General features: G+C 44.5%; 2 protein-coding genes and 1 long non-coding RNA gene across 6 annotated transcripts in view; 2 read left to right on the top strand and 1 right to left on the bottom strand.

The window, feature by feature from the left end:
- The first annotated feature begins 48 nt into the window (after positions 1-48).
- LOC110500227 (transmembrane protein 209) lies at positions 49-5,724 on the top strand. Of its 2 annotated transcripts, none has more exons than XM_021577469.3 (15): positions 49-153; positions 1,135-1,279; positions 1,398-1,456; positions 1,599-1,730; positions 1,850-2,067; positions 2,308-2,500; positions 2,691-2,866; positions 2,995-3,066; positions 3,156-3,252; positions 3,339-3,464; positions 3,628-3,725; positions 3,855-3,969; positions 4,056-4,153; positions 4,280-4,353; positions 4,556-5,724. In XM_021577469.3, the coding sequence occupies exons 2-15, from the start codon at positions 1,140-1,142 to the stop codon at positions 4,608-4,610; spliced, it is 1,653 nt and encodes a 550-aa protein (XP_021433144.1). In that variant the 5' UTR covers positions 49-153; positions 1,135-1,139; the 3' UTR covers positions 4,611-5,724. The 2 variants fall into 2 exon arrangements, with proteins under 2 accessions (XP_021433144.1, XP_021433145.1); XM_021577470.3 differs by having other exon boundaries at positions 97-153; positions 1,158-1,279.
- Positions 5,725-5,811: 87 nt separating this feature from the next.
- LOC110500231 (S-adenosylhomocysteine hydrolase-like protein 2) overlaps positions 5,812-23,211 on the top strand; it is a 43,545-nt gene continuing 26,145 nt past the window's right edge. For all 3 annotated transcript variants that reach the window (XM_090214237.1, XM_090214238.1, XM_090214239.1), the window contains exon 1: positions 5,812-7,139. In XM_090214237.1, coding sequence (XP_090070363.1) covers positions 6,687-7,139 — 453 coding nt within the window. In that variant the 5' untranslated portion in view covers positions 5,812-6,686. The remainder of the gene's footprint in view (positions 7,140-23,211) is intronic.
- LOC118942918 (uncharacterized) lies at positions 16,131-18,342 on the bottom strand. Its single transcript, XR_016490251.1, has 2 exons — positions 17,755-18,342; positions 16,131-17,319 (listed from the first exon to the last, which is right to left on the bottom strand). It is a non-coding gene; the product is annotated as an uncharacterized LOC118942918 (long non-coding RNA).

Consider the following 23,211-nt stretch of genomic DNA (forward strand, 5'->3'; position numbering starts at 1 on the left):
ACATCTCATCTGTAATAAGGTATTAGCCAATTCACAACACAGCAGCACGTTTTGAAAAGGGGCGGGTGTACGAAACGGAAGTAGTTAGACAGCTCTTGGACATTACATTTCCGGTTGAAATGCAAAGTTTGCAGCGCCGTTGGAACTAACGGGGTATGTATAAAATATACTTACATTTAGCTGTATTTACTATATTAAATTAAACGTATCGTATTGGTGGTATGACTGACTAAGTAAAAACAAGTTAAACGAGTTGGTAAGACAAAAATACTTTGCCAGCGATTTAGTGTTTATATTAGCTAACCAACTGTTGACGTTAGCATGCTATGCTAGCCAGCCAACTGATTGCCAGAACATACATTTATTTATTTCACCTTTATTTAACCAGGTAGGCAAGTTGTGAACAAGTTCTCATTTACAATTGCGACCCGGCCAAGATAAAAGCAAAGCCGTTTGATACAACAACACAGAGTTGCACATGGAGTAAAACAAACATACAGTCAATAATACAGTAGACAAATAAGTCTATACATTACGCTTATTTACACTGAGCTGCATTGGGGTCGGGAAAGCAATCATGGTTACATTAAGACACAGTGAAGCTGCATGGGATATGGGTCGGATAACGTACCTCGATGCAGGGATGGGGATATGCCAGTGACCCTCTACTCTAAATTGGACCATTATCCACACTGATACATTGTGAAGATTGAAATACTGCTAGTTTTCCTGGAAAACTGCCCTTTTCGGCCTCATGCCAGCTAGCCGTAGCGATTGATTGCAGCCATTTTTGAGTTGTAGTGTCAGGCAATCAGCTCTTTTTGTTGTTCAACATGATGTAGTGGCTACTGCTTGCTAGCATGAGGATGAAAATGGCAGTTTTCTGGGAACGCAAGCAGTATTTCAATCTAACCGATGGAGCAGTGTGGACAAAGGTAAAATTTGGTGTACTGTGGCATATCCCATTCCTGCATTGAGGTACATTTTCAGATCTTGCACCGGCGCCATGGTGTGTTAATGAAACTAACCGTTATTGCGTTCCAACCCCAGTGCCGCTCAGTGTAAAACAGTTTAAAGACAGGGTCGGAATCTTCTGTGTCAGACACTGTTGACCATTCTGTCTGAATTTATCAGCCTACATGACTCCGACGAAACAGGAGGGCATGTCTACTCTCATTGACAGGACGATGAGGATGAGGAGGGAGGAGCAAGCGCGCCAGGTGGTCCTCGCCTGGGCAGTCCTCAATGTGTCGCTAGCTGGCATGATCTACACTGAGATGTAGGTTGTGTTTTCTTGTCAACGACTGACTCGCATGATTAGTAATCTGTTGCTAATGCCTAACTAGAAGCAAGTGGTGCTAATGCCTTTCTCAGTAATTTGTACATTGTCCTCTCAGGTCAGGGAAACTGCTGAGCCTGTACTTCAACATTGCTTACTGGCCTATCTGGTACATAGGTGAGTGCTCTTGTTGCTGTGTCGTTAATGGAGAGAAATTAAACATGATTTTGGGAGGGTGTGGCACTGATGCACACTGTTTACAGGTGAGCCATAACCTGTCAAATTCATGTTATCTCTCCTTCCTTTTCCTTTCCCACAGAGCTGGCCTTCGCCTCGGTCTTCAGCCTCAACGCCCTGTTTGACTTCTGGAAGTACTTCAAGTACACCATGGCCCCCTCTACCATCGCTGTTACCCCTGAACAGCACCGCCTTCTTGGCCTCAGAAACTCAGGTGAGTCATTGGCTGCAAAGTGGTTAAGATGATGGTGTTGTACGTGTTTGTTTTATCTATGAAACCCAAATGTAGTCTATCCCTCTTGTACGTTTGTCTTTTTAAACATCTCTATTCAGGTATCCAGGCGTCACCCCTGCTCAAGCAAGAGAAGCAGGAGGCTCAAGCTCCGGCTCAGTCGTCGCCCCTCCAGGGTCAGAGTGTGCTCAGCTTCAGTCCCTCCAGACCTGCCAGCACCAGCCCCAAGTTCTCCCCCAGCTGTGTTCCTGGATACAGCCCCCTTTTGAGCAGCCCGGGCAGCGGGGGACACTTTTCACCCTCCCTGGCCTTTGGAAAAGTCTGTCAGACCCACAATGCTCTCTATCTAACTATCAATCTGATGCATTTGTGTTGTGTGTTTGTCAATGAAAATGGTACACTAGAGGTGTTACTGTAACCATAGGCAGTATCTAGCTACCATTTAAGTTTCCAGTGTTGTGGCTACCACTTTTGTTTTCCTTGTCATGTTTGAAATCTACTGGCATGAAGTCAGGGAGATCATGCTTTCCCATTTGTAACAGCTTTCTGTTGATTGCAGTTGAACTACAGCCCCCCCTCATCCTACCCCAGCAGCATTGGCCCAGTGGATGGCACCAGCCTGAGGGCACGCTACCGCACCTCTCCCTCCGTGTTCAACTCCCCCGGGGGAAAGGAGGACTACATGGAATCCCTGAAGACCCTGGACAGGTTCCTTCGCACCGAGGAGGAGAAGAGCCACCGCAGTCAGTTAGGTATGAGTGTGACAGTGTAGCTTATTTACTACTAGGGAAACTGGTCTGGATTTTTTTTAAACAGACCATGGCTCACTTGATAAAGACATGGCAATCCCACTGTGACTTTCTTGGTTAAATAAAGTATAATAATGAACTACAACTCAGCAATTTTGTAATATCCTGTATGCATCCTTTGACTGTTTCTCAGGGAGCCCAGAGTCGGTGTCGCCCTCCCACAGCCCCACGTTCTGGAACTATAGCCGCTCGGTGGGGGATTACGCCCAGAGCCTGAGGAAGTTCCAGTACCAGCCTGCCTGCCGCTCCCAGGCCCCCTCAGCCAGCAAGGACGAGACTGACCTGGGCTCCAAACAGGCTGCCGAGGAGGTCAGAGGGATGAATCCATTGATTCATCAGTCAATCAATAAAATAACTATTCTTTATTATACCAGAGGGACATTTATTTTCCTAGCAGGATTACACATTCTCCTGTAACTGTTCTTTTTGATCTGCAGGTTTGGGCCAGAATCACAACCAGTCGTCTCGTGGTGGACAGCATAGACAGCTGGACAGCCAAGCTCAGAAATGTAAGGAGATATAAAACTGAAGCTCTGGTCAAATCTGTCATTTTGTCTGAGAAAGTGGTTGATAAGTGTGTAGTTTCTCTTTCTTTCAGTGGATAAATGACACCATTCTAGTGCCACTGGTGAAGGAGATGGACTCTGTGAATGGCCAGCTAAGGAGAATGGGTTGCTCTGAGCTCCAGATTGGAGGTATTGATTTTGCAATGAGCCAAAATGGAAAATGTAGTTTACGCCAACCCAGTTATACTTACCATGTCTGTCGCCCTATTCAACAGAAGCCAGTATAGCCAGCCTAAAACAGGCTGCTGTTTTGAAGGCCTCGGTCATCCCTACCATGACTGCAATTGTGCAGTACCTGGACATCACCCCTAATCAAGAGTATCTAGTGGAGAGGATTAAAGGTAGGCCTATGAGAGGTTATGTTTTGTATCCTTGCTTATTCACTGTGCTATAATCCTGTCATATACTATAGGTGTCCACAACTGATGGACCAAGGTCATAAGACTTGATGAAAGCAGAGATTGACATATCATTATTGACAATGTGTTTGTTTCCCCTCGTCAGAGCTGGCCCACAGTGGCTGCATGAGTTCTTTCCGCTGGGACAGGGGCGGGGATCTCAAAGCCAGGAAGTGGGACACAGACCTCCCTTCAGACTGTGCTGTGAGTCTCATCTGTCACCTCTAATCTCGACCAAAAAAAGTATAGTCTGACCTCCTCCTGTCACTATGACGATAGTGAGAGATCAACATGGTTGAATCTCAAACACAAGATGTGTTTTCTGTCCATTAGATCCTCATGCATGTGCTATGCACATACCTGGACTCCCGACTCCCGCCTCACCCCAAGTACCCCGACGGAAAGACCTTCACCTCACAGCACTTCACCCAGACGCCAGACAAACCTGGTAAGGCCGAGCAGCACAACACACACAGAATGGACATCGTTCTTCTTCTATTCTTCACCGATACCCCGCTCTTGTTTCTTAAATAGACGTGACGAATGAAAACCTCTTCTGCATTCACCAAAGTAGCACCAATCCCCCGCACTACCAACTTATCTACCAGGCCCATGTCTACAGCCTTCCCAAGGTAAGAGCCCATCTCTGCCTCTTTTGACCCTATGGCCTTTTTGGTCATGCCTTTAGTGAGTGAGATGTTTCTGTCAAAAACCACATGTGCTCCATTCATTTGAGTCCCCTCTGATTGTGCTCCCAGGGAAGGAACAACCTGTTCCACACTGTTCTCATGTTCCTCTTCGTCATCAAAACCAAGGAGTCTGGGATGCTGGGGTGAGTACTCCCAACTATTCCACTGTATTTAAACTTCCCAGTCACTGACTCATGATGGGCACTGTAATAAGCTCTTTGTGATAATGTGCTGCTATGCCACTTTAGTAAAGTGAACTTGTCATGACCACATTGGCAATCAATCTCTATGTAAAACATTAGTGTTTTAATTGCACATAAGTTGTTGTACTCTGTCTTTTTACAGGAGAGTAAATCTGGGCCTATCAGGCGTGAACATCCTGTGGATATTTGGGGACTGATGCAATCTATCTCTATTCTTGAGCATTTCACAGCAGAGTGTCACAGCAGAGTGTCACAGAGGACTTTAGAGGTCAGATACTTCCTCAACATTTTGTCAAAGGTTTGTTTGTGAAATAATAAATTGTAGCTTCTGATAACAAGAATATTCTGTAGATGTTAGTCACCATAACTGTCCTCAGATCCAGGCTCATAAGGAAGCACTTATAAGAGTAACATTTTGTTGTACATTTTTTCAGTCATTATCCTTAGAAACAGCAGACCACATTTTCTCAGTTTTATTTAGTTTCATTTGAAAGTAGCTATTGTCATTTGTGACATTTTTAAATCAAATTATTACAATGACCATGACATTTAGTTTGATTTTATGGTGCATCAAAAACAACCGTACTGTATTTTAACTCGAGGCATCCACAACTGACTCAATTTTCTAAATATTCTGTGAGTGTGTCAGGGTGGCGTCCTTGTAAATAATATACCACAGGTTTGTCTGGTGGATTGCATTGTGTTGAACCCTCCTGGCTTGAATGTATGTTATTGTTTTCCTTTCTGTATGAATTGTTTGTGAGAGCTTGAATATTGCAGCTAAAATGCTTGAGTTCTTCCTTTTTGTTGAGTGACAGGATTTGGAGCGGTAGAAAGTTACCTGCACAAGAATGCATGGCTTTGTTTACTAGGGCTGCAGTTACTTGCATTGACATGCATATATTATGTCTTCTAATTAGACGTTTGTTCCACAGTTCAAATGCTTGATAAGTACAAAGCCATGCACATGGTATGCCTTTTAGAATTTCATGATTATGGAAGGTTCCAAGTAAATTGCTGTTATTTTTTTTACTTGGCAAGTTCTGATGTATACTGGTCAAAGAGGTGCCTTTTATGATAGGTTGTGTGAATGTCATTCATTTTGATAAAAAAAATAGAAGCTAATTCAAAGCTGGTAAAAGGGCTGCATGGACTTGTGGGCTCATGGGGTGACTCCAATGCACTCCAACCCCCCCCCCCCCCCTTTCAATAATTTTGAATATTATTTTTGTTTGTAGTGAAATGGTTTTCAATTGAGACATGGAAATAAACATGATTGATTGAATTCAACCGTCTATGGTTGACAGCATATTGACGTTTCCATATATTTTTTTATTAGAGTTCCTCTTTAGTCCGTACTCTGTAAATCACTTAATTGTTATCAATGCATAGACTTTGGCGCGAGAGCTCTACATTACGTTACCAGAACCCACCCCATGGTGGCAGTATTTATTTGCTCCCAGAACCCATTTTCTCTAGATTGACCTAATGAAATATCAAATCAAATGTTTTGTCACGTGCGCCGAATACAACAGGTGTAGTAGACATTGCGTGAAATGCTTACTTACAAGCCCTTAACCAACAATGCAGTTTTAAGAAAATATTTACTAAATAAGCTAAAGTTGTTTTTTTTAACAAACAAGTAACACAGAAAAATAGCAATATGGCTATATACAGATGTGCATTGAAAGAGGGGGTTATCAAATTAAAGAATGTAAGCAACCATGTCCAAATGAAATATTGTTTTTCAGATGGCATTGTGCCATGTGATGCAGAACTGAAAGGCTTCAATTTACATACATTTGAATTGCATTCATACCAGAATACAGTATCATTGGTTAAATTAAGGTTAAATAAGAATCAGTGTTTTTGTCACTGGTGCCGTTTACTTTGTATTCTTGCTTAGAGGACTACATGTGAGACCTTTTCAAATTCCTTTACATTTCTTTATAAATTATAGTTTTTTTCCCCCAGATAAATTCAATGTAGTTTGGATACAAGACTTGAATCAAATATGAAATGTCATCCCTCACATGAGTAACTGGCTATATATAAAGTTGTGTAGTACTGCACTGTATAGTCCTCGTTAAATACAAACTTAATCTACCATAATGCATTTGAAAAGGTAAAACTTCTTGGGAGATGTAGTTCTGTACTGTTATCTGTTAAATTATTTGGGAAGGCTTGGGGGTTTAAGTTCTTTTATGTAGCTAGTCTATTTACTTTTATTTTGATAGTATGAGAAATAGTGCTTGTATGGCATTGATCATTATATGTCCGCTAAATGTTTGAGACTTAAACTACGAAGACCACAATGCCTTGCTCTTAATCACTACTCTGCCACTCACAATCCGTCGCCTAGTTATGTGTTGGGAAAAGGACTTTGCGAAATAGCAGCGATGTCAGTCCAGGTTTTGGCAGCGGAAATGGCCGAGGTCGAATTAAAAGACGTACCCAGCAAAGAATTAACACCCGAATCGCATCTGACAACAAAGGCAGACGACAAAGAGATAGTTGAAAGCGAACCAAAAGCTGTCGCTACTTCGGCTTCTACCCCAACGATGGAGCCTATCGTGAAAACCGGGGACCCGAGCCCTGGTTTTCTTATCCCGAACACTAAGATGCCGCAGGCGTCCGCGATGAAACGGACAGATCCCCAACAAAACGGTGGAGAAGCTTTCGTAAATCGCGACGGTACGGTGGCAGAGGCCCCAAGATTGAAAAAGGTGAGGATGAACGTAAATGCGACAATGGCATTTATTATGGTATTCTGCTTTGGGCAGATGCAAGTTTTGTTTGTTTGCAATGCTAACTAACGTTAGCTAGCCAGCAAGCTAGAAATCTGGCATTGTGTGACGATGGCTGTAGCTCAAGCTAGCAATAAAAGCAGTTTTGCTGCAACCTGACTAGTCAGAAGTCGTTTTTATAAAGATATTCAGCAAGTAACGGCAACGTTAACTACATCATATTTTTTAAGGATATTGTGTTCATGTTCGCTGCCATAGATCCTATCATACTGTCTAAAATGTTAACGGTGCGCTGTCGTGGCGCTGTGCGATGCCAGTGTTGGGACAACAACGTGTCCATGTAGGTAAACTAGCAAGGACGCTGTGAACAAAGTAGCTGGTCCTGATTGAAGTTTAATGCAATCAGCATTCTACCTGGTGATGGTTTTGTTAACGCGTTTCAAGACTCACTCACGCCATGTCACAATTTTGTCCTGACAACGTAATAATGTGATGTCCACACATGTTCATCAAAATGTTGGTTTTGTTGCCACATGTAGCTAATGGACATTTGACCGATACAGGTACAACCATGACAATACAACTAAAATAGCATTCGGCAAATCGTGGTGACGGTCAAATACATTTAACAAAGACCGTTGTTAGACGTGATTTAAATGCTGTTGTGGGATGATCTGATTTTGCATGGGTGTTCTCAGCTGTAGAGCACAGCAGTGGTGTGTCTGATCTGGAAAGATGCAGCTTTCAATGCAAGCTAGGCTACATTACTTTATCAATGTCAATTTTTCGCCACCGCTCCAGTTTAACCTCCCCACAACGGTAGCAGACTCATCTGACTGGTCTTTCGCATCTTTCATCTATTTCTTGTCTCATTCAGTCTGGCAATAGATCACAGACTACTTAGGGGAGTTTCCGTCATCCAAGCTTACTCTGCTAGGCTCTCCTGTGGCTATATATCACCAGAAGATGTAGGCCTATGTGTGTTCCCTGTCTCAACACCTCTTCCCCAGGAGGGGGTTGGCAAGTCTCTCAGGTCACTGGTCAATTACTCTTATCCCACCAGTGTCATGGAAAGTTCTGAACAGAAGAGAATAATGGGCTCAAGGAAAGTAACACTTCTAAGTAATTCCTTGAAAAAACTGGTGTCGACTAGGCCTAAGAAGTCTCATGATAAATGGTTGTTTAGGATTTATGGCCTGTGATCGCTGTCATAAAGCTATTAATCAAAGGTGTTCAAAATCAATGTTGTGGAAGGCAGTTCATTTGCAGACGGCAATTAAATTGTGCTGTCATATTCAGGAAATTAAGTAGGGTTATAATTGGATGTACAACATTACAGCAAATGGCAACTTTTTATAGCTCCAAGTTTGTGCTGACCCTCCCTAAAACATATTGGTTTGTAGCAGTGATTTAATTCCTTGTCCCCCAAATAGGCAACAGATCTGACACCCTCACACTTATTTTTTCTTAAACATTTGTTTTCTCCCCAATTTCATGGTATCCAATTGTCCCATTGCTGTATCTCCCGTACAAAGGTTGATAGCCGTGCGTCCTCCGAAACACAACCCAGTCGCACTGCTTCTTGAGACAATGAACGCTTAACCCGGAAGCCAGCCGCACCAATGTGTTGGAGGAAACGCCGTACACCTGGCGACCGTGTCAGCGTGCTCTGCGCCCGTGCCGCCACAGGAGTCTCTAGTGCGCGATGGGACAAGAACATCACTGCCGGCCCTAACCCGGATGACGCTGGGCCGATTGTGCGCCGCCCCATTGGGTCTCCCAGTCGTGGCCGGCTGCTACAGAGCCTGTACTCGAAACCAGGATCTCTAGTGCCTTAGACCACTGCACAACTCACACTGTTCTGCCACCAAGCCAGTGACTATTAACATTGAACACAGGACTGGAAAGTAGTGGTCACGCAGAGAGCGAGGAAGAGGACTGGCTTGCGACAGATGGTCCATCAGCCCTCCGTGTCCGATAAGAGCAGCAGGACCAGGAACCCTATGAGCAGCAAGGAGAGGAGGCTGCTGCATGGCATCTGGCTCGTTATGGTGACTTGTCCTTAAAGGGACCACCAGCAATAACTTAATGAGAAGATTTAGGGCTGTCCGCCACGGCACAGATTCAGTATTCTGTTTTATACATGTGAGCTACTTAGACTGCATTTTGAACATCACTAGCACTTTCTGAAGGGGAAAACAGATTTTATACCGGCCTATGACATTTTGTATCCTCTCACTTCACAATCATCAAAGCAGCCATGCATTGAAACAGGAACCTGCATGCAAAGTCTTAGGCCTATTTATAGGCTGCATGTTCGTGTGTGCTGTGCATTGTGTGTATATAGGCTGCATCTGTTGAATCACCCAGTGCAGAAATGGCAGTGAGATGGAGAGCAGCAGTAGAGTAGATTTGATGGTATGTGGCATGGATGGCTGGTTTTAATCCATGCCTTACCATGTCACCCCATGGGGTATTTAGCATGGGGGGATTAATCTGCCCACTCTGGGTGGGCAGATGTTAGCCTTCGGACCGGCTGAGTGATCTGCTTAACCCCCCGACAGACTCTGCCATCCTATCATGATGTTTCTGGACGGAGCAGGGAAATATACGCTGCCCCTGCCAGGAAGAACGGATTAGCAGCGGTAGGTTTCAAGTTTCGGCGCCATGTGTGGCTAAGACGGCTGCTAATGAATGTACCCATCCTCGCGCCAAGCACAAGCGTTTGCCAAGTTACAGATGCTGACGACTGCTATGGGTAGGTGCTGAAAGACTGCCAAGGGTTACATGGACAACCTCCCTGGTCATTCTCCGCCCTACTCTCTGACCCAAGGAAAAGGTCCCCCAGCATTAGGTATTTTCATTAAGTAGGGGTCACAAGCTTACTGTGGACTGGGCATGACCTGTAGGCTAAATTGCTTGCAGACAGCTCTGTATAAAAAAATGGTTCTGTTTGAGATCGTAAAGAAACTCCTTGCAAAACGTCCTGGTTTATAGTCCTAAATGTATTTGGGACTAAAATATGAATATCTGTCTAGGTCTTTTCCAGGCAGTTGGTCGGTCAAGCCCTTTGATGCGCTGAAGCTGGAACATCCACACTTGCATAGGGACATGGGCCTTACTCTAGGAGAGTTTGAGTGGAGAGGATTCTCTCTGTAGCCCTGTGGATGATGACGACATATAGCCTACTACTTCTTGCTGTTCCAAAGCGTAGAAGGAAAAATAATGCTGTCTCTACCTAGCTATTCAAATGAATACACAGGGAAGTGTGTTTTCCCTGCTCTTCGTGCTCATATCTCCTCTGCTGTCAAGAAGACGTGTTTTGGGCACGGCTGCCGTGCCGTGACTCGACCCCGATAGTGCTGGTCATTGGCAGCCGCCCCGGGGATCCCTCATCTGAGTCAGGCTCTCTGACACAAGCGTCTCCATCAGATTAACAGCCTGAGTGCCTGCTCCCTCAGAAGAGCCCATTCTGCTTCAATGATGTAGCTAGTGATTCAGGCGGACCAACTAGAATGAGGATTATCACATTGACCTTGAAAGGGCAGTAGCCGACAGGGCAAACACTCCTGTGTCATAAAAATGCAGATATCTTGGCAGATGCTTTATTACACTTGCATGAAAGGCTAGCTATTGTTTAACTATTTATCAGTCTTATGGCTTTGGTGTAAAAGCTGTCCAGGATCCTTTTGGTGCGGTACCAGAGGGAACAGTCAATGACTTGGGTGGCAGGAGTATTTTTTGGGGGCCTTCCTCTGACACCGCCTGTTATAGAGGTTTTGGATGGCAGGGTGCTCGGCCCAAGTGATGTACTGGGCTGTACGCGCTACCCTCTGTAGCGCCTTGCAGTCAGATGCCAAGCAGTTGCCATACCAAGCGGTGATGCAGCCAGTCAAGATGCTCTGTGGTGCAGCGGAATCTGAGGGCTCAAATCTTTTCAGCCTCCTGAGGGGGAAGAGGTGTTGTCGTTCCCTCTCCATGATAATTCCTTAGTGATGTAGACACCGAGAAAGTTTTTGACCTGCTCCACCACAGCCCCATCAATGTGGATAGGGGTGTACTCAGCCCTCCTTTTCCTATAGTCCACTATCAGCTCCTTTTGTCTTGTTGGCGCCGTTTTATATCGGAGTGCCTTTTGATTTGAGGGCCTGCACATGCGCAGTTCGGTGTGAGACTACCGTTAGACTGGATTTTTACGTTTTCTGCGATGTTACCTTCGCTAGACAAAATTGCCACGACAGCGCCTTGTCCTGATTTAGTGGGAAAAAATCCTTTGTGCTTGGTCCCACATTAGCCATTAACTGTTGGCTAAAGATTGTGAATGAGTTTGAACATTCGCAAAGGTCTCTGGCCGGGGCCACCCCCAGAAACCAGAGATCGAGGCCTGTGTCAACAACCTCGAGCCCAGTTGAGAAAGACACGCTCCAGTGGGGCTTCAAGGAGAGCCGTGCATGTGATGCGGTGTTCATTAACACGGAGGATGGCTGGAGGAAGAAGAGGAATGGTCGGTGATTGGGACTAGATTTGTTGGTGTAGTGCTCACAGTAGCAAACTGAGCTGGAAAGATCCCTCCGTGCCTGGGCCTTACTGCCTCGCTCCAGGCCGGTCTACAGGAGCTTGATGTACATCGGACAAACCGCTAGAAAAGACCACTCGAGGCCTAGTCTTTTGTGCCCTTTGTGTCGTTAGGAACTGGCAAGCACGAGTTTACGACCAACACACTATCTTTTGTCCGCCATACGCAATAGGACAAGTCGCATTTGCTCACCAATGCTGATATATTTAGATATCATACCGATATGAATGTCTAGAGCTCATGTTGACTATCGTGCTTCTCAGCCTGCCTTGGACACTCTGTAGGGAATGGGATGTGAGTGTGTGTTTGGCATGGTGCCCAGTCAGTGCACTCAAGTCTTCAACTGATTATCGCTGTGGTTTTTAATGGCCTTGGAAAAAAATTCTCACACAGTCGTTCACGCACACGCTGTGTTCACCTGAAGTCACCCCACTCTCTCGTTACCTCCGTGTTCTGCTGTAGGCAAACAATAGCGGGAACCAAACCAAACAAAGACGTTTCTGCTGACTGACCGCACTTCCTTTGTGGGTTGGTAGTCATTGTGTTCTGTAAAAGTGTTAATTCACTCTCCCTTTTCTTACAATGTAATTACAGCACAATACTGGAGTCCTACTGCACCTTCCGTTGCCTTGATCTGTGGTGGTGTGATTATTCCCAGGGAAATGGGCTGTTCGCACCACGGCTAGATAATCTCTCTGCTCGACTCCAGACCCTGAATGGACTCGTGTTTTTTTTTGTAATATTTCTACCACACATGTTTTTGAAGTGAAAAATGTAGGCTAGCTACTCCAAATTAGTATTTTTCTTTAGAGCCCATTACACCTGGATCTGGCCTGGGATATCTCTGTGCTGTAGCCAGACAAACTTTCTCGCAAAGCTGTCAGGTGCATGTGTGCCTTGTCAGCATCTGGGGTTCCACCTTCAGACCCTCTCCCTTCCTGTCGTCACTTTGTACTATGGCTCTGGAGGGTGTGTTCTGTGAGGTGAAACATTCAGAACGACCCAGCTAGAAATATAAGCTTCTGAAATCGTCAGAACTGGTTTCCACAGGCTCAGTAAAGTGTACCCAGTAGAATATTCGTACTAGAGGTCGACCGGCTGATTTTTCAATGTGGACACCGATAATTGGAGGACCAAAAACAGCCGATACCGATTAATCGGCCGATTTTAATATATATTTGTAATAATCACAATTACAACAATACTGAATGAACACTTATTTTAAGTTAATACATCAATAAAATCAATTTAGTCTCAAATAAATAATGAAACATGTTCAATTTAGTTTAAATAATGCGCAAACAGTGTTGGAGAAGAAAGTGAAATGTGTGCCATGTAAAAAAAACTAACGTTGAAGTTTCTTGCTCAGAACATATGAAAGCTGGTGGTTCCTTTTAACACGAGTTTTCAATATTCCCAGGAAATAAGTTTTAGGTTGTAGTTATTATAGGACTATTTCTCACTATACAATTTGTATTTCATATACCTTTAACTATTGTATGTTCTAATAGGTACTTTAGTATTGCCAGCCTAATCGCGGGAGTTGATAATAGGCTTAAAGTCATAAACAGAGCAATACTTGAGGCACTGCGAAGAGCTGCTGGCAAATGCAGGATAGTGCTGTTTGAATTAATTCTTACGAGCCTGCTGCTTCCTACCACCGCTCAGTCAGACTGCTCTATCAAATATAAAATCAGAGACTTAATTATAATATAGTAGCACACAGAAATACGAGCTTTGGTCATTAATAGTTTCCGGATTTGACCATATCATTTCGAAAACAAAACGTTTATTCTTTCAGTGAAATACAGAACCGTTCCGTATTTTATATAACAGGTGGCATCCCCAAGTCAAAATATTGCTGTTACATTGCACAACCTTCAATGTTATGTCATAATTATGTACAACTCTGGCAAATTAATTACGGTCTTTGTTAGTAAGAAATGGTCTTCACACAGTTCGCAACAAGCCAGGCGGCCCAAACTGCTGCATATACCCTGACTCTGCTTGCACAGAACGCAAGAGAAGTGACACAATTTTCATAGTTAAAAAAATGTTTGTTAGCAGGCAATATTAACTAAATATGCAGTTTTAAAAATATATACTTGTGTATTGATTTTAAGAAAGGCATTGATGTTTATGGTTAGGTACACATTGGTGCAACGACAATGCTTTTTTTCGCGAATGCGCTTGTTAAAATCACCCGTTTGGCGAAGTAGGCTGTGATTCAATGATGAATTTACAGGCACTGCATTGATTATATGCAACGCAGGACAAGCTAGATAACTACACATGGTTGATGATATTACTAGTTTAACTAGTGATTATGTTTTTTTTTTTTTATAAGATAAGTTTAATGCTAGCTAGCACCCTACCTTGGCTCCTTGCTGCACTCGCATAACAGGTAGTCAGCCTGCCACACAGTCTCCTCGTGGAGTGCGATGTACTCGGCCATAAATATAATCGGTGTCCAAAAATACCGATTATGAGAACTTGAAATCGGCCCTAATTAATCGGCCATTCCAATTAATCGGTCGACCTCTAATTCGGACAGTTAGACGTTAGCTAACCGTTAGCTGAAGAAGATCGTGTTGAATGATGAAGTTGAATAGGAATATTAACTAGAGGAATAATATGAAGATGAAGAACCAGTGCAGGGGGGCTAGATGGAGTCAGTGTGCTGAGTGTTAATTTGGAAAGTCCCCAGACAGTACATCTCTCTGACAAAGGCCTCCTCACACAGGCCACAGGGAAGGAATTCCATTCAGACTCTGACACCAGGCCCCTGTACAAAGCATTATGTTCAAAAAGTGCGGCATCACAAAAGTCCCCACACACAAAGGAAAAAGCACTGTTCTGTCTGCCTGTTTTCCTCCCCGCCAGAGATAAAAAGGCACGAGCCACGAGCAGCGGTAGGCTAATCCAGTACTGGGAGAGACCATTCCCGTGGCGAAAGGGGTATAGGACTCCTATGAGCTGGATTAGTCTGACTGTTCAATCAGCTCTGTTGTAGTTGCTTTGGTTTCAACCTGCACCCTCTGTTGCACTGGCTTTGATTATTGGCATCTGTTGGGTTGTAATACATGGATCTTGATACTTCACAGCTGTTGTGGCAGGTAGCCTAGCAGTTAAGAGCGTTGGGCCAGGAACCAAAAGGTCGCTGGTTTGAATCTCTGAGCCGGCACCGTGGAAAAATCTGCCATTCTGCCCTTGAGCAAAGGCTGTTAACCCCCCCAACCACAAATGCTCCACGGGACATGGTCATCGATTTTAAGGCAGCCCCCCCGCATGTCTTTGATTCAGAGGGTTTGGGTTAAATACGGAACACACAATTCGGTTGAATGTATTCAGTTGTGCAACTGACTAGGTATCCCCCTTTCCCCTTCGTAAACAACCGGTGTAGACTAACATTGAAATGCTTACTTATGGGCCATTCCCAACACTGCAGAGAAAAATGTAGAAACAAATGACACAAGGAATAAATACACGATCAGTCATGATAACTTGGCTATATACACTGGGTACCAGTACCGAGTCGATGTGCAGGGGTATGAGGTAATTGACGTAGATATGTAAATATATCCTAGGTAGGGGTAAAGTAACTAGGCAACAGGATAGATTAACCATAGCAGCAGCGTATGTAATTAGTGAAGAGTTAGTGCAAAGAGGGTCAATGCAGATAGTCCAGGTAGCTATTTGGTTAACGATTTAGCAATGTTATGGCTCGGGGGTAGAAGCTGTTAAGGGGTCCTGTTGGTTCCAGACTTGGTACACTGGGACCACTTTTGTACTGCGGTAGCAGAGAGAACTGTCAGTGACTGGAGTCTTTGGCAGTTTTTAGGGCCTTCCAATGCCACCGCCTGCTTCCACTGCCACCACCTGTTTCCTCTGACACCGCCTGCTTCCACTGCCACCACCTGTTTCCTCAGGCCTGTTTTTTCGGCCCAGATTACACGACCACTGAGTTTTGCGAGGGAAAGCTACATTACAGTCAGGCGGACAAATGCCCGAACAGACATTTTGTAATTCGTTCAGAGCTCACAGATGGTTGGATCACTTCCACCGTCGCATTTAAAAGGTGCAGACTCAGAATAGCATGACCCTAAAAATGACTTAACTGCCCTCAGTGTTTTATGTAATTGTACATTTCCATTGAGACAATACTATTTTCGGGAACACTTCTTACAGACATATAATTCCACAATCCCCAGCTCCCCCTTCCTTGCTTTGTTGTGGGAGAAATAATCTCTAAATTGCTTCCTGTCTGTATAAATGTTGTTTTCAATCACTCAGGCTTAGGCTAGATGCAGGCCTAGCTGTCTGTCACTGACCCCCTAGACCTTGAGTATCTTTGTTTTGTTGTACTAGTAAAATAAATATGTAGCGAAAACGCCTGAATCCTTAAGCTTTATTCACAAACAAGCAGAAATGGCAGAACTGTTGCGGTATTAATCCGACTGCATTTATAGACACTCGGCTAATGGAGGGAGAGGCAGCATCAATGAGTGTGTGGCTGGGATTTGGGGAATGGGGCAATCTAGTATATTGATCGTGTTTCTCTGATCAGGGAAATTATTAAAAAGCACTAGATCCCATGATCAATAGTCATTGGGATTGGTTGGTGGTGTCGCTGTCAATGGACGTTTGGTTAGGCCGATTGGATTCTCAAAACGACCCTGAGGGATTGGAACCGTGACCTTGAGCTAAGTAACACGGACCCTCCAACAGTCGAATTGGAGCATTGTTCTCATGGTGGTTTTGTATTTATCTTACGTCAATTGTCAGACTTTTCAGCAGCCGCTTTTTAGTGCCTTGGCGTTATGCGTCTCTGGGAAAGCCCCCTTTTTGCAGTGATCCCGCCTGACACAAGCATATATCTGCTCCTGAATGTGCAGGTAGGTAGCAGGCAGCCACACTTAATCCCTGCTAAGCCTTGGCGTTCCCCATCTGGTTTTACAGTGACTTAGATGCTTATTTCCAGTGTCACCGAGTCCGTTCTCCTGGCTACATGTTGAAATGAAGCGAGGCCAACTGCTGGGGCCGAAGCAGCTATACTGTGCTAAAGGGTGTATTTCTGAATGCACCAAGCTCTCTGTGTCCTTTTTTTAATTGTCCTTCTTTATGGGAACACTTGTCTGTGTGTGTATAAATCAGCTGGGGCACCGCTTACATCACACCCCCGAGGGCAGCCAAGCGGCGCTGCACTCTCCTCTCTGACTCGAACTCAGGCTCACGTAGCCATCCTCCTCTGTAGCCGTTGGAAGAGGGCACGAGACACTTCTGAGCAGCGATTGGACGGAGCGGTCCTCTTTGGAGAGATCTCTTTGCATCATCACTCTGCGTGTGCATGATTCCATGTGCATAGACTACCCTCTTCTTATGTTGGTGGGGTTGGGGGGGGGGGGGGGTTTGGTGTCCAGGAGTACTGAGGGCAATCGAGACCACGCAGATTCCGAACCCTGGTTCCTTTCTGGCCGTGCAGGTTGTCCCTAAATGGTAGCTGAGCAGGGTGAGCCTCTGGCTGTCTGTCCAGATTTCAGCGTTAATTTGAATTTCCTTTCTGTCCCAGTCAGTGTCTCTGTCCTGCTCACAGAATAAATAGAATGATTAACTGTATGGGTGTCTGACATGCTGATATGTGCAGAAAACAAGACCCCCCCCCCCCCCCCCGATCAGCTGGCCCAAACGCCAAAATTAGCCCCTAGTACTTAGTCTAATAATTAGCCCCCCCAAACCAAAGTTTTAATAGTGTTAGGCCTGCAAATGTAAATAGCAGTAAGCAATGTGTTTTTTTTATTTTATTTGAAGTGAGAACCATATTTTAAAGGTAAAATAAAGTACAAAAGATTCACTGTTTTTTTTTTCATTTTGTAGCTACAAGCATATCTTGTTTTCTCGTGAGGATTTTCCACGCAAAACAACTATTTTCAGAGCTCGGCCTTCTATACTTTGATATTTCTGTTAAAATCTGTTCACTCAGCCCCACATTTAAGTCTCTCTATATAGCACACCATGTACCTTTTTTGTTGTAATTTGTATCTCGTCTCAGTATAATCAGAGGGCTCTTTGTCCTGCATTATCTGGGTCTGTTTTGATCCAGTCGTCCTCTAATGGAGTGTTATTCCGTGACAGCAGGGCTGGGGAGGCTGAATAAAATGGGTAGAGTGCTGTGTGGCCTAGCCTCTCGCTCGTTCGCTCGTCTGTTGTGTTAGGTGAGCCGTGTTAGTGGGCGAGCTCAAAGAACAGCCTCTTCAGTTGCTCTGAAGGTCCTGTAGCACAAAGGAGTGCTGCTGGTTTTAGGGAAGCACCAGGGAATGACGTAAATGGAAAACATGCAACACAAAGAGCTTTGGGTAAGCGGTATCCTTGAGCCTCAACATAGTTATTATTGTGATTTCAAAATAACAATTAAATGTTCAAATGAGAGCGTCGACATAGATCGCTGAGTGGCGGAACACGCCCTGTGTGAATGGTCGCTGCTTACCCCACAGACCCATAGTTCTACATGTTCTATTTCTACGCGTCGGCTCTTATTACCTGTTGGAGCTCCATATTCCTCGAACAATGTCACATTCTAAGAACTCCCTCCTGTGAAGGGGTCAGCACTGTGTTCCCCTCCCTCACCGAGAACAGGTGCAGCAGCCCGTGTGTGGGTGTTCTCTTCCCTGTCACCCTGGCCAACTGGTCCCAAAGGGGGGAGCTATGTTTCTCCCGCAATTACACTCCTAAAAAGGACTCCGGTCGGAGACTTAAGTTGTTGACATGGCCTGTGCTCTGTTCTTGTCCTGTTAAGTTTAGCCTAGTTTTTTAGAAATCTGTCTTTTCAGGATCGCCTAGGCTATTCAATACCAGGTCTCTATGGAGTCGTCTGGTGCCCCGTTTCTCCTGTTTGCTGACAGGCATGAACCTCGCTGTCACAACTGTTGCCAGCCAGTGTTTGGTTTGGTTGCCTGCCCTGTCTCTCGGCGGTGATATGGCGAGATGTTTGTGTTGACACAAAGTAGTGTCTGTAATAATTGGGAGAAATAACATTCAGAAGCGTTAGACCCCTCACCGCTGCAGTCAACACATGAGATGTGATTTATTGTATTTTTTTCTGAACAATCCGGATTTTCAGACTAATCTTTTCTGCGTTTTTATATCCCCAACCCTGATCTTTCACCAGTCCATTTGTTTTTGTTTAGCTTTTAGAACCTGAATTCATAAAATGGGTCAGCACTCTCTGTGCTGTCAAAAGATGACCTGATTTTTTTTTTAAATAAAAAAAGTTTTTATAAATGATGTGTATATTTTTTTCAATCTTGGCAAACGGCAAAGCATCTGACTCCTGGACGGTCTGTTCCAAGAACTTGTTTCCCTGTGGGTAGCCAACTCCCCTGTGAGGAGGGCCTAAGTGAAGTCCGAGAGGATTAACAGCCTGTCGTCGCTCCCCAACAGAGACTTCCATTCTTCCTCCCGCTGACTACTGACAACCTTGCATCGGGTCGCATGTCTCTTTTTGCTCTGACTGACTCAAGTCAATGAAGTATTGGGTGGGTGACGATGGTAGGTTTCATGAACCATGGGTCTCTTGAAGCAATATTCTAATTGAGACTAACCAGGGTAACTTTGCAGATTTGTTAGAATCTGTGGAAAAGTGGCGCATGCACAGAGTTGCAGCCTATATAATTACATAGAGCGAGAGTTTGTCATAAAGGGAATCATTTCAACTCAAGTACCGATAGAGATGTACTGTATGACCCTTCTATTGAAGCCTGAAGCTGTATTTTCCCTCAACATGGTGTGGCTTGTCCCAGTGTCCTTCCCATCTCCATTAAAACCCTTTTGAATAATAGGCATCATTCAGAAAAAATAATGTTGAAGATTCTACGTCCTCGAGCCCGGGGTGTCAGGCCAGTGGATTATCAGACTTGTTCGATGCGGACATTGGTACGTGGGGTTCAGCGGCTGGCAGAACAAAGGAAGTTTCCGAAATGAGTCCAGGCAGCCTAGTTTGATCAGGTTTGTTGTGGTTTTAGTTTTCAAAAGGTTCTCTAACTAAAGCACCCACCGCCAATAAGACTCTGAGGGAGTCTGCAGCAGTAGGTTGGTGAGATGTTCCTCTTGAAGGAAACTCTAACTTGTTGTTAATGGGTAAATTCCTGGGGGGGGATGTAGCATTATGGTTAGTTTTGACCGGTATCTTCTAAAATGGGCAGTAAGAGGCAGATAAGCTGAAGTGTTTGAAGACTGTTCTCATCAGAACAATGGGACACTCATGCCAGGCTGTCCTCAGCCCATCCTGCCAAGACTCTCCTCAACTGTGCCCAGAGAGACTTATGGTGTCGACTAGAGGTTGACCGATTAATCGGAATGGCCGATTTAATTAGGGCCGATTTCAAGTTTTCATAACAATCGGCAAGTCGGTTAAGAACACATTCTTATTTTCAATGACGGCCTAGGAATGGTGGGTTAACTGCCTTGTTCAGGGGCAGAACAACAGATTTTCACCTTGTCAGCTCGGGGGATCCAATCTTCCAATCTTGCAACCTTACAGTTAACTAGTCCAACGCAATAACAACCTGCCTCTCTCGTTGCACTCCACAAGGAGACTGCCTGTTACGTGAATGCAGTAAACCAAGGTAAGTTGCTAGCTAGCATTAAACTTATCTTATAAAAAATAATCGATCATAATCACTAGTTAACTACACATGGTTGATATTACTAGATATTATCTAGCGTGTCCTGCGTTGCATACAAGTATCTAAGTAAACATTCATTCAAACAGCACTTTAGTGCGTTTTGCCAGCAGCTCTTCGTTGTGCGTCAAGCATTGCGCTGTTTATGACTTCAAGCCTTTCAACTCCCGAGATGAGGCTGGTGTAACCGAAGTGAAATGGCTGGCTAGCTAGCGCACACTAATAGCGTTTCAAACGTCACTCGCTCTGAGCCTTCTAGTAGTTGTTCCCCTCGCTCTGCATGGTTAACGCTGCTTCGATGGTGGTTGTTGTCGTTTTGTTGCTGGTTCGATCCCATGCAGGAGCGAGGAGAGGGATGGAAGCTATGCTGTTACACTGGCAATACTAAAGTGCCTATAAGAACATCCAATAGTCAAAGGTTAATGAAATACAAATGATATAGAGGGAAATAGTCCTATAATTCCTATAATAACTACAACCTAAAACTTCTTACCTGGGAATATTGAAGACTCATGTTAAAAGGAACCACCAGCTTTCATATGTTCTCATGTTCTGAGCAAGGAACTGAAACGTTAGCTTTCTTACATAGCACATATTGCACTTTTACTTTCTTCTCCAACACTTTGTTTTTGCATTATTTAAACCAAATTGAACATGTTTCATTATTTACTTGAGGCTAAATTGATTTAAAGTATTATTTTAATATAAGTGTTCATTCAGTATTGTTGTAATTGTCATTATTACAAATAAATACATTTAAATCGTCCGATTAATCGCTATCGGCTTTTTTGGTTCTCCAATAATCGGTATCGGCGTTGAAAAATCAAAGTCTCCTCAGCAGGCCTAATTATCTCACCCTTCGTTACCTTTCAGGCAGATTTTACACACGCTAAAGATCTAGCATAATGTTGTGTCCCTAAAGACCGATATGGGATCTCTTAAAACCAAAGCAGAGCTTAATCACATACTTGTGTTCCTCTTATAGCCCAGTTAAGACTGGGTCTGGTTTATTTGTTGAAGCTACCACTCCCCCACCATCCACATCGTAGCAGTCCAGGCTCCAACCCCTGTTGTTACTGCCGAGTGCACACTCACAGGGCCTGCCCTAGATGTGTCTCTGTACAGCTCAAGGGTCACAATGGAGTATGCACACTTCACACGCAAGGATCCGTTTACACACACACACACACACACACACACACACACACACACACACACACACACACACACACACACACACACACACACACACACACACAGGGATAACCTCCCTCTCCTGGAATCAAAGACAATAAGCCTTCTCTCTGTCTCTCTCTCACTCACTCATTTTCCCTGGGTTTCACAATGTTCCTCTGCTGTAACAAACTGAACTGTGAGCTCTCTGAGAGGATAAGGACTGGCTGGTCCTGGCTGCGCCTGTTGGCATTGCCCAAGTCCTGACTGTTCTGGCTGTGCCATGCCATAGAGACGGCGCAATCCATGTCATCTCTGTCAAAGACGTGTCACTGTCCGCGGCAGCCCATTTGGACTGTCCTCTGTTTACCTAACACTCTGTTAGGGAGGGAGTTTTCCCTTCCCGTCAGCTCGTCAAATGACTTTACCTTTGTGTCTCTCTGAAGCGGAAAAACCCCCACCACATCAAAGTTCAGTTTGGTCCCGCGCTCTGTCCTGGTGCTTTTCATTGCCTCGTTGTTTGAAAGGTCAAACTTCTTCACCGAGGGCGGTAACCGATTTCAAAATCCCTGGGTTTTGTCTTCCCATGTTTTGTTAAGTTTGGCAATGTGACATGGGGGGTTGGCAGAGGATGTTGGGAGATTATATATTTGAAATGCCTCACTCACTCAGTAATAACCGTGCATGCCACTAGCTAAATGACATCTTGGGATCTGGTCAGCTTCAGTGGACAGACTGATTGACTTCTCACGCAGTCAATCATTACATTGAAGGCGCCTGTTCTCAAAAGTGTTTTGAAAAGCGACATGAATTAAGCTGGTCTATCGTCAAACTCCAGGCCCCCCCAACGCGCTCTGTGTGCCCCCCTCTGCAGATCAGTGTCTAAGCAGTGAGCACCCAGCCCTTTTGCGTGCATTCCCCCATCTCCTGTCTGCCAATGTGGGCTCCACCCTGCTCTGTCTGGGGGTAGGCTAGTTCCCAGGCTCCTGTTACAAAGGCCTGCGCCTCAGTGTTTAAACTTCCTTCAGGGCATCACGTGACACTGACTCAATTATATTGCATGTCATGCCAGTGTGGGCTCCACATGCAGGCTTATCATTGTCATCTGCCCAAAATGATTTGGTGCATTATTGATAGCAATGCTTCTGGGTGCGTTGTTTTTGTGGTACCTCTCTGAATGCGTCTTTGTCTGGTTGTGGATGAGCAGAGGAGACTGGAAGTGAACTTTAGTCTGACTAGTGTTTGCCTGCTGAATGCAGTTCTGGAGTGGAGTAGATGCCTTGAGGAAAGTCTGTGGACTGGGAGAGAGGAGAGAGAGAGAGAAGGGAGGCAGAGTGATCCCACATGTAGGTGCGATAGTCTAGGGATTTGGCCTAACAGTATCATGCGTCTCTGTCCTATGCCGAGGGGGAACGTTTTCATTCAGGAAAAAGGGATGACGTAATGTGTAGTGAAGATGAGGTAGGCTAACCTAAATTGAAGCTATAAAATTGTCTTTAGATAATACCTAGGTGTTGGTGGGAACCAGAAACAGAATGTGTTGTATATTTGTATTTAATGTTTTAAAAACTTTTATTTTGACAGGGAGTCGTGCTGAGAACACAATCATTATATATATATATAT

Source organism: Oncorhynchus mykiss, chromosome 21 (assembly GCF_057628025.1).
Source record: "Oncorhynchus mykiss isolate SJ-2025 chromosome 21, ASM5762802v1, whole genome shotgun sequence".
NCBI lineage: Eukaryota > Metazoa > Chordata > Actinopteri > Salmoniformes > Salmonidae > Oncorhynchus > Oncorhynchus mykiss.

Bases quoted from the DNA above. Each gene is read 5' to 3' on its own strand.
- LOC110500227 (XM_021577469.3), top strand. From the start codon at position 1,140: ATGACTCCGACGAAACAGGAGGGCATGTCTACTCTCATTGACAGGACG. The intron at 3,970-4,055 runs GTAAGGCCGAGC...TTTCTTAAATAG, and splicing joins CCAGACGCCAGACAAACCTG to ACGTGACGAATGAAAACCTC. The intron at 4,154-4,279 runs GTAAGAGCCCAT...TTGTGCTCCCAG, and splicing joins ATGTCTACAGCCTTCCCAAG to GGAAGGAACAACCTGTTCCA.